Source organism: Etheostoma spectabile, chromosome 16, assembly GCF_008692095.1.
Source record: "Etheostoma spectabile isolate EspeVRDwgs_2016 chromosome 16, UIUC_Espe_1.0, whole genome shotgun sequence".
In the NCBI taxonomy this organism is placed as follows: domain Eukaryota; kingdom Metazoa; phylum Chordata; class Actinopteri; order Perciformes; family Percidae; genus Etheostoma; species Etheostoma spectabile.
In genome coordinates, this window is record NC_045748.1 from 13,284,560 (window position 1) to 13,304,716 (window position 20,157).

Genomic DNA, 20,157 nt, shown 5'->3' on the forward strand with positions numbered 1-20,157 from the left:
ACAATTTTACATCCCTATATTGGTAAATTCAAATTTGGTTACGGATCCGTTTTTGTGTTGGTTGTATTGAGGCTAAGGGCTGGCAGGGTCTCTTATGCATTTCCATTTATTTTTTATTACTGATATGTTGACATTTCCAACAGCACACAATCTGCCAAAATACCTCCTTGCAATGAGATGCTTAACCTCTATATAACATATAGAGCAACATTCTAAAAAAAAAAGTTATATTGAGTTAGTGAGAGACTCTTGCATCCTATCATAGACCTTTCCTGAAGATTAATATCTTACAAAGTAAAAATTGTGAATTAACAAACCTGACAGACTAGAAAAATGTTGTTTTTTGAAGAAATGTAAGATGGAGCATGTAAAATGTTCTCAAATGTTATGGTTATTGTATATCTGCTTTTGTAAACCTTGTATATAGTACACATATTCATTGAAGTCACAGTGGGTGAACCTTAACTGATGAAGAGAATGCAAAAGATAATCAATTTTCCTGGATCTTGATTGTAATATCAATTTCTGCATTGTGTGGAATTAAACATAAAGTGGATACTCTCTCTAAAGGTGGTGTTGTTTGGATGTAACCATAGTCCCATCTTGCCTGTTTTAGAAGTATAATAAAGATATTACAGAAAATCTCTCAAATTAAAAGCAGTTGTGAAGTTTAATCTGAACCAATCACAACTGAAACATATAGGCTACAAAAGGAGTGTAGGCTATTCCAACATAGTTTTTTTTATATAGTTGTCTAATAATTAGAAATAGACTCTTAACTCATCAAACTACTCTGCCGTCAATAAAACGTTCAAATAATAAGGCGTATGATAGTTCAACTGTGGCACATGTGATAGGCCAAGCCTACTATTAAAAGTAAAAGTGTTCCCGGAAAAGCCTGTTTTTGTTTATTAATGCAGCATTAATATATGTAATAGACATCTCTGGGTTCTGTAATGTAATAATGTAGAATATAAACGTAAGTCTATATATTTTCCGGGGAAGTGCCGATGCCATATTTGAAAGGGTCCATGCTTGGCTGGACTCAGGAAGCTTGTCCGCCCGGCAGTTGGTGCGGAGGGGAACTCGACGGCGAGAGCTTCAGGCGGTTAGTGAGCTGGCGACGGACACCGAAGTATCTCAACGACGGCTTTCCTAACATCTTAAATCAACGCAGCAAGGAACACACTTTTACTGTAGCGGTCATTTTGTGACATGCCAAGGTGAGTTAAACTTGTGGCTTGTGTTTTGTGGCTGTAGCTGTATGGAAAATAGCCGAGACTAGGAGGGTGAGCTGTGGCTCAATACAAAGGCTTTCTTTGCCGGAGAAAATGCCGGGCTGCAGCAGCCGGGAGGCCCGCCTGTGTCTTTCAAGTCACCGACTAGTCACGGTTATCCCTCCAATGTTTCACACCATCCCGTATATTTCTCTCAAACATGTAACCATCCTGTTTTATGTACAAGTGTCAACGGACAATACTTAAGTTTAGCGGTGTTATCGACCGAATATCGAGGGTTTTGACAACCATGGCCGCGGTACCAAGAAACATGGTTGCTCTGCGGAGTCTCCTAACGCTGCACGCCGGGCATTGATGCGGTCCGTGCCGCTAGAGGGTTACGTGGACAGCCGGGGTTTCTGTGTTGCGACCAGGAAAAGCGCAAAACGCTGTTACTTACGTTTTACAGAAAAATTCTACCCACTAATGTTGGCGTGTCGGTTGAAACTTTCTTTGTACACATATGTCAAACAAAGTTCCAAGACTACGCTACGTTTTTAGCTCGTTTTTTGTAATTCTCGGCGTCTTTTAGCGGGTCGTCTTTGATGACCCATCCTAGTTTCCTGTAGTAATTTGCACTTTTCTACAAGGTTTAGCATGTTATAATCACTGAAGAGGATGATTAACGTGATGGGCATGTTGTCTCTCGATGTCAGGCTGTAGTCGAGTTGCCCATTTCCCCTGCAGGGTGCACACTGAGTTGGAAGGGAGGATACATTTGGCTTAATGTACGTAGGCTAGCAAAGGCTGTTGCATAGATTTTCGACTGGGTAACGTTAAAAGTCTTTTAAGCATGCTCGTTAATGAAGGTACAATGCTAGATGTTATACGGTTTGTCTCTGGAGATGTCTGATAGTCGAGGTCAGGTGCCACATGAACATCCATTCTCTACGGAGCCTGGCGGGTACCTGAAGTAACATTTTAGATTTGCATGAGGTTCATGACTGCAGCTCGTCAGTCTCCAACCCTGCTCCTCGTCAGCTACATGGCCTGCATGATTTAGATATCTCCCTGATGCAGTAACCCAATTTTGGGCACAAACAAACAAGCTGAACTCATTGTGAAATATGTTTAACAGAAAATAATAAATAAATAAATAGCATCATATTGGTTATACCTTCCATAACAGTGCGTTTGGTCAAGTAGGCCTACCATAAAGACGTTTAGTTAAAGTTACTTCTATATTGAGGATTTCCCGTTTAATGCTACTAGTACTTTGGAGTATGATATCAATTTAAAAAAAATGTAAAATATGGTGCAATGTTTTCCATACATATAAGGTTGTTCAAATAAACTACACCCTCATCAGCCTAATTATTAAAGTTCTGTTTACATATTGATGTATTCAAGTTACTTTTTTATAATTGAAGTACCTTTAAATCCGATAATGTACTTCTTTAACTTTACTAAGAACTTGAAGTTTTAAATTCTGATATTGGAGCTCTGCTTGCATTAAAGACCTAAATACTAATTCAATCAGTGATTTAACTCCAACAGCTCAGCTTGCTCACAAAGTGACAACTTTCCATATTTACTCTGTATTGCATTATACAGTCGGATATGTGCACACTGTCAAATCTGTCAATCAATGAGAGCTTAAACAACATCCAATGTAGCGTTAAAACTGAAGAAAAAGTGTTGAGGGGACAAGGACCAATTGGATAAACATGATCACTTAACACTTTTTATTTGAGGGAATTGATACAGTAATTAGAGGGCACATTTCTATCAAAGCACTGCTGTTAGCCTACCACTGACACTCTGGGTGCTCTTTAATAAATGGATGGACTACCCACAACAACCTGTAACTTAAGTTCCTACTGCAACGCTATCTTAACCGTAACAATTCGAAGGGTGTATGTAAGAAACAAATACGCCCAATCATATATTGTGACAATGTGTCTGCAAAGTCATTACATTTCAGGGTGGAGTGGAATACTTTTTCATTTTGTATTATTTGGGCTACAATAAAAGGATTTCAACCCTCGCATGGTATTTGGGTCAAATTGACCCATTTCAGTATACATTTTTTCTTCCTTAAAATCAATGGCCTTACCTTATTTTCTGTGATAAACATGTATTCCTGACTCAATTCAGAAAATTATTCTGGATATGACCACTTATGTTTTTTCCACAGTGGACTTTTAACATAAATTATAACCTAATGCCAAAAAACGAATCCCACTTTCTTTTTTGATTTGTTTTTATAGAAACTGATTACATTCCCTAAACATGTTATCTCAATTTTTTGAAATTGACATAAAGACAATATTTATCAATAGATTATGAAGTAGATTTTTTATTTCAGAATTGTTTTTAAAAACCTACATAAGTCGCGGGTTAATTTGACTCAAGGGATACGAGAGGGTCCCGAAACTGAAGACAACACAAGGGTTAACTTTCCAACCCCAGCTTGAGGGCAGCCTCGAGGCTGGATTACCAACTGGGCAAATTGGACAACTGCCCCCAGGGCCCAGATCCTCAGGGGCCCTGACCGCCCTATGTTCACTGTGTGGCAATTACTTTGCGGCAATATGATCTATTGCAAGTTTGTGTGGTAATATGCACCATATTTTAATTGAGCTAAAGCCCTGTCTTCTAGGGGTGTTAAAGTCAACTTTTAATACTTTTATTGTTTGGTTGCAATTTTGCTTACCACGGCTCAATTTAAACACCATACAGTTACTTTTAATCTCTGATTTATAATTTTCCCCAGGGTCCACTTGTAGGTTGATCTGGCTATGGGCAGCCCTAGGGTTTTAGGCATGCTCCAACAAATCTGGATCTACCTCAAAGACCTGGGGCTATTTGTTCAGTCTTAATGAAGTCCATTTTGCCCCTCAATCTGGAAAAAAAATGTACCTGAATACTTTTTTCAGTGGTTTTTAAGTCTTCCAGCATCACTGCCTCCTTTCACTTTTACCAGATTTCCAGCAGTGATACTGTTCCGTATTGCAATATAACTGAGAAATCACTTTTATGCACTTGACTTACATTAACTGTCTTAGAAATTATGTGTGGTATTCGGTAAATGGGACCAAAACAGGGCAGGCATTGCACTTACTGCACACACAGTAATTTTAAAACCTCCAGAAATTCATCACTTTGGCCACAAATAAGCACTAAGTCCTGCACCCCTGAATCATAAACAAAGTATCCTAGAACCATGCAGCGCCATTGCACAAGAACATACAGCCTGCAATGAAGTACTGCAGAGTGGTCACGTCAAGTTCCTCCACAGGATGGCAGCCTAGCACTGACGTTGCTTATTCTGCTGCATATTCAGGATGTGTAGCTGTTTACAAGGATAAGTATTCTGATTGGGTGTCATCTGTTAACCACTCTGATAGACTGTAGGGTAAGAGGAGTTTTGGAAGAGGTAATGAGCAAGTAGTCATATATTTTGGTGAAAGCTGAAAATTGACGTGCATGGCGAAGAAATATTGTCTTTGATCCTGATGTCAGATAGTAGGCAACTGACAAAATGAAATGTTCAGTAACAACTCTACAAATGTACTTTCTGTCAGGGTTAGAGATCCACAACAGGGACGTATAAAAAAAAAAAGGTATAATAATACAGTATCAGAGACAATATTAGCTATGTAGTGCTGAACAAGTAATGTATAAGCTATTAGTACTGGATGTAGACTAATATAATGTAGCTCACTGGGAATAAATCGCTATCTGTGTATATGTTAGCTGAAAAGTGGCAAGAAATTGCTGTACATAAATACTGAAAATGTGTAGAGGTAATTTACAACTTCTTCTGTTACATAGTTTTGTCTACCAGAGAGCTCATGCAAGGTTATTTTTCAGTTGTATAATGTTCCACTTGGAACACATCTTGGTTTAAAAAAAAGAAACTAATGCCAGAGAATCTTATCAAAAATGTTTATGTACAAAAAAAAAGGTTTAGGTTTGCCCCATTTAGGCTGTTCTCGACAGTTGACCATTATTGGTAGGGCTTTAATTGGAAGACATGAACTTGTACTCTGTGAAATTGTGATGGGCATTTTCTGCAGTTTTCTGACATTTTTATAGAATAAATAAACTAATCAGTTATTGTAAAATGAATCTGTTTTCTATTGCTGCTCTTATATTCTCTAAATGTGTGTTGGTGGTTGTCAGTGGAAGTCGCCTAGCACGCTACCTGAAACTATCCTGAAATCTCCCTGACACAAATTGCCAATTTAAAGTGTCTGTACATGGTTGGACAAAATGTAAATTTGGATGTCATTTAGACAATTGTTTTCGTATGGATCCGTTTGCAATACTCCAATGGCATAATGGACATCATTCACAGGTTTTCCATAATGATCTAGTATGTGGACACAGAACAAACAACAATGTATTCCATTAAAATAATTTGATGGATTATTCACGAAGAAAGTATAAACATAGTGGCTTTAATTATCAGTGCAGTTTGATCTGTTGTTCACTGTTGCTCTGTTTTTGTTTTCTTCTTAGATTGAGCAATGGGATTGTGATCGGAGGCAGCTGCACTCCAATGGTCGAGGGCCTCACGTCACTTCACTAGAATGTACTTGATGAATGTACCTCCTGTCGCAGTGACGCAAACAGAATGGAGAACATGTGGCCCACCTGGAGGCTATAGCCTTCCAATTTGCTTCAATGACTCGGACACTGAGTTGTCCACCAGAGGCACACCTATCTCAGATAAGGTCCAGATGATCATAGAGAGTCTTAGGAGCACCCAATCCTCACTCGAGATGGGCGACGAGATCGAGGGAAATGTGCCAGCAGGACAGGAAGGTCATCCCCAAGTCCGCAAAGTTGCTGTGGGTTCTTATGTTGGAGCCAAGTCCAATACTAAAGGTGCCACTGAAAACCAACAGGCATATGTTTCTTCCCCAAACAACCACAGGAGCAGTGACTCAGACAGCGATGATTCTGTGGACAGAGGAATTGAGGAGGCAATACTGGAATACCTGAAGGAAAAGGATGATCACAAACGCAAGGCAGAACCATGCTTCACCACCTTTCTGCAATCATCCAAAATTGCCAGGAAAAGCCCACCTGCCCCTGAGGAGGTTTCCAAACAGAACACTGACAGCAATGCATTTTTGATTGCCAGTAGTGAGTTTTCAAAAAGTGTGAATGCTGAGACTCCCTCACCACCAGCTGTTTTACCTATACAAAAGTATAACAAAAGCATCCCTAAATCCCTAAATGATGACACGGTTAAGACATTTGATAAAAGTACATCAACTAAAAGTTTAGTTTTGTCCAGAGGGCAGACAAAGAGCCCCTCTAAAACAATCAGCCTCTTCAACCAAGTAAAGTCCCCGATCACAGTTAAGGTGGAGGAAGACTCAAATGATTCCAGTAGTGATGACGGCATTGAGGAGGCCATTCAAAGATTCCAATTAGAGAAAAAGGAGCAGCAGAACAAAAAGGAAATATTCAATCCACCTGCACTCAAAGAGGAGTCCGACTCCACTAGCGATGATGGTGTTGAAGAAGCTATCCGCAGCTACCAGCTTGAGCAACTGAAGGAGAAGAGCGTCCTGAAGCCATTATTACACAAGCAAAATCCCATTGCTAAGTCGTTAATACATGCTGTTGGAAGTACAAGCACGGAAAACATGAAGAAACACAGACTGAGAAAGAAAAAGACCAGAGCAGAGAAAGAACTGAAATGTGTTCAACCTCCTGCTTCGTCTGTTCTCATACCCAAGAATACACTTTCAGAGAGCTTGAAGGGTAAAGGAAATGGTTTGCTTATGTTTAAAGTAGAGGGGTTTAAAGAGCAACCTACTCCTGCTCTTCCAAAGGCTAATACAACCGCAGAGCTCATGTGTGCTGAGGCAATACTGGACATTTCAAAAACTGTTATGCCAGGGGCCTTTCATCATAGTGTTGGCCTTAGCAGTTGTACCCCCACTGAATCTTCCTTGCAATCCTCACCTCCAGACAACTGCCCAGATGAAGAAAGTGATGGCAGCTCCATTGACAGTGAAGAAGGGATAGAGCAAGAAATCAGGAAATTTCTTGAGCAAAAGGCCCAAATGCACAAACAGCCACCCACTGCTACGAGTCAAGAGCCTCAAAGTATAAATGAACCAGGGAAAGCAAAGGAAGTTGCAACCCAAAAGAAACCTCAAAAATTGTCTTTGACACAGAGAAGAAAACAAAAGGAGGAAAACTGTAGCATTTCTAACATGTCAAGGCCAGATAACAATGTTAAAGACACAGCCCCTAAACCTTTACCTGAGCATCAAAAAGAACCCTACCCATTGGTACGTTCCCAGATAAGTCAAACACACCCTATAGCTGGATTATGCAAGACAGAGCAAAGTGAAGACAAAAGCAGCTCACTTGACAGTGATGAGGACCTAGATACCGCCATAAAAGATCTGCTCAAGACAAAAAAGAAGTCAAAGAAAAAAACAAGAGACTTAAAGCGGAAATCAAGGATGAGCCTCAAAGATGAAGAAACACTGCTGGGAATTGCTTTAAAGACCAAGAAGTTGAAACCGGATCCTTTTTCCAAGCGCAATCCTTTGAAAAAAGTAGAAAAGAGTAAGGATGACATAAAAGACAAGTCTGGATCAAGTAAAAAGGGTGTTTCACAACATAAACAAACTAATAAGAGTAAAGAGCTTGACATGCATGAAGGTGAAACAGCAGCCGGGGGTAAAGACCCCCCTTTGCCGCACAATACCCAGACTGCTCTTGAGATAAAGGAAGACAGCAGTTCAGTAGACAGCGATGATAGCATTGAGCAGGAGATCAGAAGGTTTCTGGCTGAAAAGGCCAAAGTTTCCACTGCAGAGGAAAGTAAAGATGGCGATGCATTGAGGAACGGTACTGTGGTGGCTTGTACCCCACTTCAAGTTGAAGACATCAAACAGGAAAATCAGCTGGCTGAAGTTCCAAAAACAAGTGTCAGTCCTCTCTTTGGACAATCTCCTTTGAGTCGTCAGCCTTTTCCATTACCACAGAGTTTGCCGCCAGACATTTCTACCGTTGGTGCACAATCGCATCTGTCTTCAGTCCAGTCCAGGAGCCCCAGTCTTCTGGAGCCGGCAGACGGGGCCGGGGCTGCTAGAACCGAGCAAAGGAGGCCTAGCATTGGTAGGAGTGTCGTCCAGGATGCGATCCCTCAGACGGAGAGAGTTTGGCCCGTTTTGAGTCCTAAAATTGCGCTTTCTCGCTCTGAGTCGATGAAGTGGCGCCAGAGCTTTGGACTCCCCCCGACTGACACTAGGACTTTCAGTCAAACTCCATTCCAAATCACCTCATCTAAAGTCAGCGAGACGGCATCAGCAACTCCACCATATCAAAGCGGGGGGCCCAAATCACAGACTCCAGTCACTGTTTGGTCCTCTGCAAGGACCAGCAGAGGATCTTTTACCTGCTCTACAGAGACAAATGTAAATATCACGTCCAGATCCCCTGTTTTGAATATTATGTCTACTGCCAGGATGAATCCAAGGATGTCCTTTGCACGGAGCCTTGTGCCCGGCCACAGGTCTCAGTGCCCTATGAAAGGAGAGACAGAGAGCATGGTGCATATGTCTAAAGACAAGAGTGTGTTTATCGAACTGGAATCTAATAGGACCAACCATGTCCAGGTTCGAAGCAGGGAAAGGAGTAAGGGAAGAGAGAGCGCAGACTTGCTAAGTGAGAAAAAAAGAGAAGGCGAGAGCATGACAATAGAGGATAAAGAAGTGCATCTTGAAAGAAAAGAGGAAGAATTTATAGATGAGGCAGATTGTCAGTCAGGCAGCAGGAGAAATCCAGAGAAGACACAGGGCTTCTCCACATTGTAAGTATTTTCTTTGGCCTTTATGTCCCATAGCACCATAAATTAATTTCTTTTCTTAATTTCTGGCCCTGCTGGTAATTAGAATGCTAAACAAGCTGATTCATTTATAGGCTCGAAGGGAATGTTTGATACGATACAACAGGCATTTTATTTTCTAATGTGTTTGTACATTTATACTGCTATGTAACAATGGCACCATCATAAGATCTTTTTTGTGCTCTGAGGTTCATTCATATCGTCAAACCTTTGAAAAGCAATACAGGGACATGTTGGTGCAAGAGGCAGACAGCATGAGTTGTACCACCATCAAAATGCAGAATACTTTCTTGCAGAAAATAACATCATCCTAAATATCTTTCATATTTCATGTAAAAAGAAGTGACCAAGAAAAATAACCTCAATGTGACAAAATAAAGATTTAAGGTTAAGACAAAGTGCTTAAGATTTGGATGTATCTTTTCAAAGTACAGGAGCAACAACACAATGTTAATCAGAAAAATACATGTTGATATTATTTAATCTTACAGAATATACCTGTGATATGTGGGTTTACTTTAAGAAGTCCTTTTATGTGCAAAAGTTAAACATTATTGTTGATGTAATACATTTCCATTACTTCCTTCATTAGGTATCTTAATAAAAGCCATAAGACAAAACATAGGCTGTCTTTTAGGATTAGATCCATTATACTGTACACCAAAACGTGGTGTACAGGAAATCAAAATGACACATTTTACACAGGTTGTACCATTACTTAAATGGTTAGACTGAAACAGAAAAGCGACTTGTGCATGTAAAACACTATTAGACCTGAAATAATTGATCCGTTGCCAGAAAATTAATCAACAACTAACTTGATAATCAAATAGTTTTAGGCATCTTTCAAGTAAAAATGCCAAACTGTTTCCAGCTTTCCAAAAATGAGTATTTGCTGCTTTGCTTTGTCTTATATGATAGTAATTTGAATTTATTTGGGTGTTGGACTGTTGGCGAAGATGAATCCCTTGATCCAAGAAATAAGTACTCAATAATGAAAATTAGCCTTCGTAGCAGCCTAGCGTTTTATGTTAGGAAATTGGGAAAATGTCATTTAGAGCTGAGCAGTATGGCTAAGATAAAAATGTATAAAATGCATTTTCATTTATCAAAAGATATGCTAATTCTCCTAAATGCTTATTTTTTTTTAGATTTATTATAAAAAAAGACCAGACAGATTTCAACTTATCTAGCATGATACAGTTCATCATGACTTTATCTGGCCAAATGCTACCCTGCCAACCATGTACTGTATTTATCATTGTGTGTCGACAGGCCACTCACTACTCTCTCCTCCCCACGTAGTACCTTCCTACTCAGGTCCAGCAAACAGGAGCCACTCTGTCGTTGTCTCTACTACACCCCTCACCTTATCCCTCCCTATCTTACATCTTTATGTATTTACCTAACACTGCTTAATCTCTTAATCTGGGTTCTTCTGATTTCAAAAAATGACCTTCTCACCTCATCCACAGATTGAGGATAGCCTTTCTAACTTTTGCACATAAAGAGTAATGCCAGGGTGCACTTTTTCAAAACGCATTTTATCTAGACCCTTAATAGTCACCGTTTTTGAGCAAAACACCATTTGGTATTGGAACAATGCTTTATCAACTACTATGGCGATATACTACATCTTGATTACAACATATGTTTTTCAGACACAGGGTCTTAGCCCATTGTATAGTTTAAACCCATTGATGGAAATCTAAAGCTCACTTGTTGATGCAAGCCACTCTAACAGTCTTGGACCTATTACCTCTATGACTAAAGTGTTGTTCCAGATTCCACAGAAGCTACTTATAGAATATTCCTCTCTGTCTCGCTAAACTTGATATTTAGTGTGTTCATTTCTTTGTAATGTTGACGTTTTCTTGAATTTCCTATGTCAAAGAAAAGGCTATTTATTTTCGTTTATCAAAAAAGAGTTACTGAACATGCTGTGCATTGCCAGGTTTTGTAAATATTTTGTAAGAAGTGTTCCTTTTTTTCCTTTTTTTCTCTTTCAGGAAAAACAAACTTTTGCTGTGTCTTTTTAAGTGCATCAGTGTAATAAAGATGGAAATCTGAACAACGATGGGTCTTTCTCATTAATAATGTATAATAGTAACACTCACTGCATCACAGTGTCACTAACACCCATCCTGGTTAAAGTAACAAGGAAGGTACAAGATACATTGACTGGCTTGAAGATGGACTTTGGTGTGAATTACTACAGAATGAAGTCATCCATGGGCATTGGTCTGATCTGTGTCCTGCTCTGCCTTGCCTAGGTCTTTGTCCAGTGCCATTGATCCTGGCATCACCTTCATACCTTGCATAGCTCTTACCACAGAGGAGAGAAGCACGATGTTCAACAGGAGATACCCTGCTAAAAAATTCAAGAAGGTACAATTATGTAGAAACATGATTCTTTTGAAGCAGTTTCCCATTGTTGATGTATGTATCTCTTTATGATGGAGACCGCTATTCAGTAACGCATCAGATAAACTCACCAACTTTTTTTTATTTATTTATTTATTTTATTTGGCTGTTTGTAAAAAGTTGTCCATATCCAGAGAGTGTGAAATATGTATTACACAATGCTTGCAGGGAGTACCTTCTGACAGTAGGGCTCCATTGCAGAGAAAGACTGTGCAACGTGTCAAAAGAAAGCTTCAGTTCATTCCGGTCAACAGGTAACCCTATGTGTGTGTGGTTGGACCAGAATGGTTTTGTCTCCACAGTGTGTGATCACGCAAATAAAAACCCATTCATCTTAAATGATTCTCATCTTTTTCAGGAAAAATGATGCACCCAGTCACCACAGCTGAACAGAATAAAACTTAATTAATTAAACGTGCATGCTTGTTTATCTAAGGTTTGCTGTTGGTTTTCATGTTGCAAGCTAGTCTTAATTTAATATTTTGGATTTTGGCCTTTTTTTTTCTTCTTTTTTTACAGAACATTTATTTTAGGTGGAGAAAAATGTTTGTGTCCTGTTTTATAATGTTAAGTTAATTATTAAGGAGATTTAACAATATACATGGAAGAAAGTTAAATTTGCTTATTTGTACCATGTGCTTCTTCTTGATACTACGAATGTTGTTTTTGCACGTATCATCTTTATAGCCAAACATTTGTTCTATAGCAGGACTTATTTTTAGTTACTCGTTTGTCTTAGCTAAACACGAGATCGTTAATGTTAGTTGTGTTTCATATGTTTTTCAATAAAGTTGTATAGTTAAAAATAATAGCGTCATGGGTTTTGTAGTTTATTATGGAAAACTGTCACGACGGAACGGAACTTTACGACAGTCAATGAACTACACACGCAGTCGCAGTTTGCTGACCTTCTGTGGTAATCGAGCAAGCATGGCTGCCCGGACTCTGACTAGAGGTATCTGCACTAAATTATCTTTTAAATTGCCCGACAGAACAACGTTGTCGTCTGAAAATTTTGGGTGCATGGAACACAATTTTATATATACGTGTAACAGTTGTGGCATACGTGTAATCCTTTCTGACAAATTAGCCATTCAGTTTCCAGCTAACGCCTGTAGCTAGCAAGCTAGCAACATGTAACAAGCGAATACTGCTAGCTAGCAGTGTTCGCTTGTTACATGTTGATGTCAGATGCTTAAAACCCGATGTTGATTTTGTTTGATATTTAGGGCTTTGGGGGCTACGACGCTCACAGCTTGTTACAGTCGGACACCCCTGCGGTGGACACCAGTATTCTACCGCAGCGCCTATCAGATCAGCCCAAATCCAAATTGATGATGCTACAGGTAAGCTGAACCAATGTTAAACTAGCAGGAGTGTGTGTGAGGTAAATTATGTCATTGTTGGTTTTGTCCAGACCTGCAGCAATGTTATTTCTTCTACGTACAGAAAAAATAATAAACCAGCCACTTGAAAAGCCGGACTTCTTCCGTGTGTCCGAGCTCTTCTCGGTGAAAGACCTGTTCGACGCCAGAGTGCATCTGGGCCATAAAAAGGGTTGCAGGCACAGGTTGGTGTTTACATTCACACACAGGTCATCAACAGTTCAACTAATATATGTCGTTGTTCTAATGCTTTGCCAGAAAGGGATTTACACTATGTAGTGACATTGAGTTTTGGAATTTTCAGTCACGTACCATTAAAACACGTTAATCACTTAATGTATATTGTTGTACAATATACACTAAGTGATAAATTGGACCATTTTTTTGAGAAATGACTGCAAAATTGATTTCTACCTGATAATACACAATGCAGTCTGTACTTACACTGATTTTAGGTGACCAGATCCAGTGTATTGGAGTTAAACTAGAACAACTAGTTGTTTGTTGTTGTTTTTTAGGGAGACAATTTTAAGATCTGTCCAGGGACAACGGATGAAAAATAGCCTTTTGGCTAATTCTGGTGCATTTACAGCAATGTTGATTAATGTACACTGTCCCTGTCAAATAAATTATTATTATTAACTAAAAGTCAATGTACAATTACACACTGTCCTGTAAACTACAGCACTCCTGTCACTCTGGTTGCCCAAAGTGACTTATTTATGATTTAACACATTGTTTTCCTAAGATTCTCTTTTAATTCGGCTTGGATTAGATTAACTTTGTTGTCATTGAGCAGTGTACAAGTTAAAGTCCGAACGATATATCGGCAGGTCGTTAGGGAAATCTGTTTTGTTGCACATTTCTGGATTTCTAAAAAATTATATATATATTAGATTTTTGAATAACCAAATATTTGTATTGCATCGGCCTTAAAAATCCTGTATTCGTCGGGCTCTAGTACGAGTACAAAGACAATGAAATGCAGTTTGCATCTAACCAGAGGTGCAAAAGTATAGATATACAAAGTACAGACATGTGGTGCATAGGCAGGACAAGAAATATATTGCAATGTTATAAGAGCAGAATAACTATGGATATGTAGTATGAAAAATATGTACAGATAATGTGCAATGTAGTAGCACTGACTGAGTAGTAAGAATAATATAGGTATATGCAGTGCATTAGCAGATGATATAATAAGAAAAAGCTGAATAAATATTGATAGTGTGTATGAACCATATAGACAGATATGTATAGATATGTGCAGCTTGGTAACAAGAGTAAGAATAAGTGTATGTGCAGGATGATTAGTATGAGAAGCAGTAGAATATGGCTATGTATAGGTGTAATTACAGTATAAATTATACATTATAAATAAATAGAACAATTTGCATGTTGGAAATGTAAAATTACACTCAACAAAGATTTAAACCATGCCACAATAAGCCCTACCACTGCCTTTTTTCACATTAAAATGCATAACGGGACTTTTGAGGAATTATCGATACCAACTTTATGCATTATTCAGCTTACCACGGCAAAGAAACTGAGCAGAACAGAATATGGTGTGATAGAGTGACTGCTGTCAAATCAGTAAGTCACTATTATACTGCTGTGTTTGAAGCACAGTAGGCTGCTGGGACCATTTTGTTTAAACCTAAATTGAATTCTCTTTTTCTTAGGCTCATGGAGCCTTACCTCTATGGCTGCCGTTTGGACCAAGATATAATTGATCTCGACCAGACTGTGGAGCACCTTCAGCAAGCCCTTAACTTCACGGCCCACGTAGCGTATCGTGGCGGCGTCATACTGTTTGTCAGCCGCCAGCGTCAGTTTTGCCATCTGGTGGAGACCACTGCTAACAATTGCGGGGAGTACGCCCATACGCGATACTGGCAGGGCGGCCTACTCACCAACGCCCCCATCCAGTACGGCCCCGGCGTCCGCTTACCCGACCTCATCATCTTCCTTTCCACTCTCAACAATGTGTTTCAGCCTCATGTTGGAATCCGAGATGCAGCAAAGATGAACATTCCCACAGTGGGCGTGGTGGACTCAAACTGCAACCCCAGCCTGGTGACTTACCCTGTGCCTGGGAATGACGACACTCCAGTTGCCGTGGAGATGTACTGCCGCTTATTCAAGATGACTATCAACCGTGCCAAGGACAAAAGGAGACAGATGGAGCTACTGCATGGCCTGTCAGCAGCTTCCACACCAAGCTCGTGACACAATATATTCTTAAATAAGAGACAATATATTAAAAAATGCGTTTAAAAAAAAAAAAATTAAGTCCAAACTGTCTACTTCTCCCCTTCATAATCTGATGCTAGTGTTTGCGCTAAGGCCACAATGGTGTCTTTTTTTTAAGACTAAAGCTGTGTGTATGTTACTCTTGAATTCTGTTTCTGTGTCATGGTCTTCTTGTTCTAATTTAACCTTTTTCCTACATTAGTTTGTCCAAATGTAACTGTTTTAAACCACTGGCTCCGAACAATGACAAGGACTGAAATTATCTAGACTATTAACAGAACATTCGTATCTCTTGGTAACATCGTAACTAAATCAGACTACACTTTGTGTTGCTACTGGATTCAGGTTGTTGGATATAAGATGAATAATAACTAAATCCCTGATTTCACAGTGTCCGAGTTGCCTTCTAATTTTCGCCTTATGTCAAAATGTTCAGCTTTTTTGACACTATGGTGTAGGGCTGCTCAATTATGGACAAAATCATAATCACAATTATTTTGGTCAATATTGAAATTACAATTATTTAACACAATTACTCATTGACTTTTGGAAAGATGATGCAATAACTGCACTTAAAAACAGTGGGAAAAGTTTAATAAATGAACCGCGAAAACACCTTGAACTGTGAAATGTTCCTATTTTAACATTTTAGCTTTCATTCGGAACTTAAGGCAAAATAAGAGTTTACTTGCAAAATAACCGTTTTTCCATTATTCTTTATTTATTATTACTATTCATTAGGAGCCGAAATCGTAATCAAGATTAAAATTCAGATTAATTTCACAGCCCTACTGTGGTGCATCCTTGAGGCCATGTTGGCACAACTTTTGGAAAACCCTGAACTCGGTAAGTGGAAGCAGACTGAAATGGTAGTTTATAAACTGTTATTAAATGTGCTGCAGCATGTCACAACATGCTATGAATGCTTGCGGGAAGACTTGTAAAAAACATTTAAAATACTTTCCAATACTAAAATACTTTAAAATTGTTAGGGCCAGGTATAATTTCGTAGACCCCAACCTTACATCTTGAAGTTTCTGGTTTAATTTAACAGTTTAAAACCCAAAGATAAACCAACTAGCAGGATATCTCCTGTGAGGACATGGAAACTGAGAATGTAAGCATTTCTGCTTGAAAATTTACTGAAACAGTTGTCTATCAAAATAGCTCCAAAATGATTTTCTTTTATTGATTTTGAATCGTGGAAGCTCCAGTTTGTATTGCAGTCTATGTGAACATAATGTATGTAGGCATGTAACATTTCTATCAATTTGGACGAATAATGGCACGTTAGCTAAATGGTGTTTGGACAAAGATGTGCAGTACTGTTCTCCAGAACGTTATAAAAATTTACTTTAAAAGCAATTTCTATAGAAAACATGCATCTTGACTGCAATGTAGTCATTTCTGTTAAACAGTTACTACTGTTTCTAGTGTCCTAGTTTATACCATAAAGCTATTTAGCTTTTTCACTGCAGACATAAGTTGGTGGTTAGAGTCAAACTCAGCTGAATTGGAATTGAACAAATAGTTTATGCACGTGTCTTCCATAACGTCCCTTCCTTAACTAGTTAGTTAAAAGGGAAATTGTTTTAATGCCAACATCACTAATTAGAACATTTTCAAGGGATTCACTGTTAATTGCGGTATTATACAGCCTATTAGTCCTCTTTGGCGGTTCGCGAAAAGGTTTGGTCGCTCTCGGATTCCGTAGTTGTACATCAAGTTTTCCTGTATCTTTAACTGTCTATGGTATCCGGTATTGACTTCATCTGACCAGCAGAGGGAAAGTGCTGGAAGGACAAAATGGTGAGTGGCAATTTTTGGATTAATGGTGGGAATATGTGACTAAAGCATATAACGTCATAACCGTTGTATTTTATTAGGTGATAGGAAATAACCAGTTTTACGTGTATAGCTAGACTTCAAACACTGAATGTCTGCTTACATTAACCTAGCTGTGTCATGTTAATATTTGTACAACTTTAATCACAGTGGGACAGTCGAGGTTTACTTTCAGATAAATGCTTGTTCCACGTGCAATTTGGTAATAGTTTCATTCTTGGCCTTAGCTACATGGTATAAATAACAGGCTAATTTTAGTGTCAGCTTGTTCAGCAAGTTCATGTTCACGAGCGCATCACAAATTAAGAGTTTCACATTACTTTATTCACTTTATTCTTAATTTTCAGTAGGGAGAAATGTCCCCGTGTGTTAGGGTGACCGTATTTTGATTTCCAAAAAAGAGGACACTCGACACGGTTTGGACACACAAATTCAGTCAGGCTTCACCTGCTTTACTATGCCTCAATGGTACAAAAATAACTTTATGTAAAAAAAAATCTGTAACAAAATAATAGCTCTCTTTTCAAATAAATAAATACATGTGAAATAAGGTTATGAATAGACAGCTTCCACTAAAACATCTCTTAAATGTAAATTTTCAATGTAATGGATAAGTTTTTTTCGGTGTCCATGTGAGCTTTGAGATCTCCAGCCCCTTTATTGGACACTGAAACATACGTGCTAGTAGCTTTGCAGACGGCGCACTCCGCCTCCCACTCTTCCCGACAGGGACGGCACGTGGAAAGTTTATTTTTGCAGTTCAACTGTGAAGCTGCACTAGCACTTCCGCATTTTATGTTTGATGCTGCTCCGCTGTCTGATCCGCTCCCCGTATGTGCGCGTCGCAGAGTTAGAAAAAGTTAAACCCCCTGTCGGTACACGATCCGTCCCTCCTGCACGATCGGTTCTTCTGCTAGTGCTCATTAATCGTCGCGCCCATGCCAGATGTTTCAGATGAACGTGGATTTACGACACTGCACATCTGTTCCCATAGACGTTAAAGAAAGTCTGTTCGCCTCCACGGAAAGCTAACGTTAGTTTAGCTAACAGTGTCTGCTTTTCCCACTGTTTAGTTTGAGTAACGTTTTTTAGGCTGAATCAACCTGTTAGCCCTTAGCCGAAATAGCTGTTAGCTAACTAGCTCAGCTTCCCGGTAGAGGCTAACCGTTCTCTTAGCTAATATATCAGTACACGATCTGTCATAGTTGTAGCGGTTAGCCGTTAGCCTCATGGATGTATTAAGAGGACGGTTAGCCTCCACCGCCGTTAGCTTCCCGGCTAACCGCTAGCTTTGATTCAGTCTACAATACAGTTACTCAAACTAAACAGTGGGGAAAGCAGCTACAGCTAATTTAAGACTTTACAGTAATAATAAAGACAATTATTGAGTGATTGTGTTTTAAATGAGCACAAGTAAAGTAGAACTGACGTAACCACTATTATATATTATATATATCGCTGTTATGTTATATAATACACATATAATTGAGGGTCTTAAACATGCTGTCTCAGCTAGCGGTTAGCCGAATTAACTGTTAGCTAAACTAACGTTAGCCTTCCGGTGGAGGCTAACAGCAGACGGCTACTGTGGAACGGATCGTGCAGTGCCGTAAATCCCTGGTAAATCCTCGTACATCATGATTATCATGTGCGCGTGCGCGAACATAATGCACATGCGCAGAACGGATCGTGCAGGCAGGACGGATCGTGTACCGACACCCCCCCCCCCAAAAAAAATTCTAAATTCTATTGTATTGTCATACTTTATGTACAGTATTTTTTTATATTTCTTTCTGTCCTTTCTGTTTTTTATATGTTAAGTGAGTGGTGTACTTTGAGACCAAAGAATAGTCCAATTCCTTGTTTGTTTACACAAATCTGGCCAATAAAGTTGATTCTGATGTAGTGGGAAATAAAATGTCAGCAACATGTTGTCATTATTATCATTATTTGTCATTTGTGATGAATTAGGATTTAAATTATTAATTTAGTCCCTATTAGTCAGTAGAGGCCTAAGAAGATTGTACATAATGGGTGAATTATTTTCTCATTTATGGATGTGGCCTTTAGCTCCGTCTCATAAATAGCAAATATTGATGGTCCAATGGACAATCTTTGTTATGTAAAATGGATTTTGCTGGTTATGATGTTGTATGGGAATACTTGTAAACATTAGCATTTGTCTCCTGATGTATTTCTCATTCTTGCAGGTATACGTGCACGGACACAGAGAGAGAAGATGCATGGATTTGCCCCCATGAGGAAAGCTGATCTCAGATGACTGCGTTTCAGAGAATGATAACTGGTATTGTCGAACATTTATACTCTGCAGATTGCATGAGGGTTGATTTTTGCCCCTTGAGACGCAACTCTGGCTACAGTGTCTCTGTTGTGCAATAAGTGGGCAGACAGTAAGAGACTGGCTCACGATTACTCAATTCGCCATGCTTAGTGGGCTTTGGGTATGGAACCGGGCCAGATACTTAGTGAGTTTACCAAAAATGTTGCTATATTCCCATTGAGTAAAACCTGAGTTACTTTGAGTACACTTTTGTTGCACTTAATCAGTTTTTGCCTGTCTTGTTTATTTTTTATGACATATCTATATTTTCAAATAGTCCTCTTTAGTTTGGAAAAAGAAAATAAATGTGCAGTACATCCATATTTAAAGCTATTAAGACAATTTGAAAGGTAGAAAACCAAGAAGTAGGACCAAAACACAGTTAACATTTTTGCTTTGATTGTTTCTAATCAAGGTCTTCATCATATAGAGGACCAGTGTTCATCTTTTGATGGACCAGACAGAGCAGTGGAGCTGCAGCAGAGGTGCTCGGGAAGGTGAGAGTTCATGCAGACTTGACATTTGCAGATTATTTGCTCCTGCGTTTCCTTGGCTCTCGTTCCGCATGCCCCTTGAGGCGTTGCAGTCCAACTTCAGGATCTCCCTTCTGGATGGAGGCTAGACGTTCCCGGTAGCAGAACTACAAGATTCAAAAACAGTTCTGTCCCCGCGACAATCACTCTGTTAAACAAACTGCAGAATTAGAAGTACTTGCACAAAACGCACAAGCACTTTGGTAATGTACTGTTTTCTATTCCCTTTATCCATTTTTTACAGTCTCTATTACATGTTTTAATGTTT

General features: G+C 39.1%; 3 protein-coding genes across 3 annotated transcripts in view; all 3 read left to right on the plus strand.

Annotated features, from left to right (window-relative positions):
* Positions 1-928: 928 nt before the first annotated feature.
* Positions 929-11,172, plus strand: ppp1r26 (protein phosphatase 1, regulatory subunit 26). Its single transcript, XM_032540088.1, has 2 exons — positions 929-1,223; positions 5,745-11,172. The coding sequence occupies exon 2, from the start codon at positions 5,816-5,818 to the stop codon at positions 9,071-9,073; it is 3,258 nt and encodes a 1,085-aa protein (XP_032395979.1). The 5' UTR covers positions 929-1,223; positions 5,745-5,815; the 3' UTR covers positions 9,074-11,172.
* Positions 11,173-12,286: 1,114 nt separating this feature from the next.
* mrps2 (mitochondrial ribosomal protein S2) lies at positions 12,287-15,330 on the plus strand. Its single transcript, XM_032540092.1, has 4 exons — positions 12,287-12,484; positions 12,759-12,875; positions 12,979-13,099; positions 14,600-15,330. Exons 1-4 carry the CDS (start codon positions 12,346-12,348, stop codon positions 15,144-15,146), a joined length of 924 nt encoding a protein of 307 aa, XP_032395983.1. The 5' UTR covers positions 12,287-12,345; the 3' UTR covers positions 15,147-15,330.
* Positions 15,331-16,926: 1,596 nt separating this feature from the next.
* The window catches only part of dipk1b (divergent protein kinase domain 1B), an 11,987-nt gene continuing 8,756 nt past the window's right edge, over positions 16,927-20,157 (plus strand). Inside the window, exons 1-3 of the mRNA XM_032540091.1 lie at positions 16,927-16,979; positions 19,226-19,320; positions 19,772-19,853. The gene's annotated coding sequence lies outside the window, so the exon portion shown is untranslated. The remainder of the gene's footprint in view (positions 16,980-19,225; positions 19,321-19,771; positions 19,854-20,157) is intronic.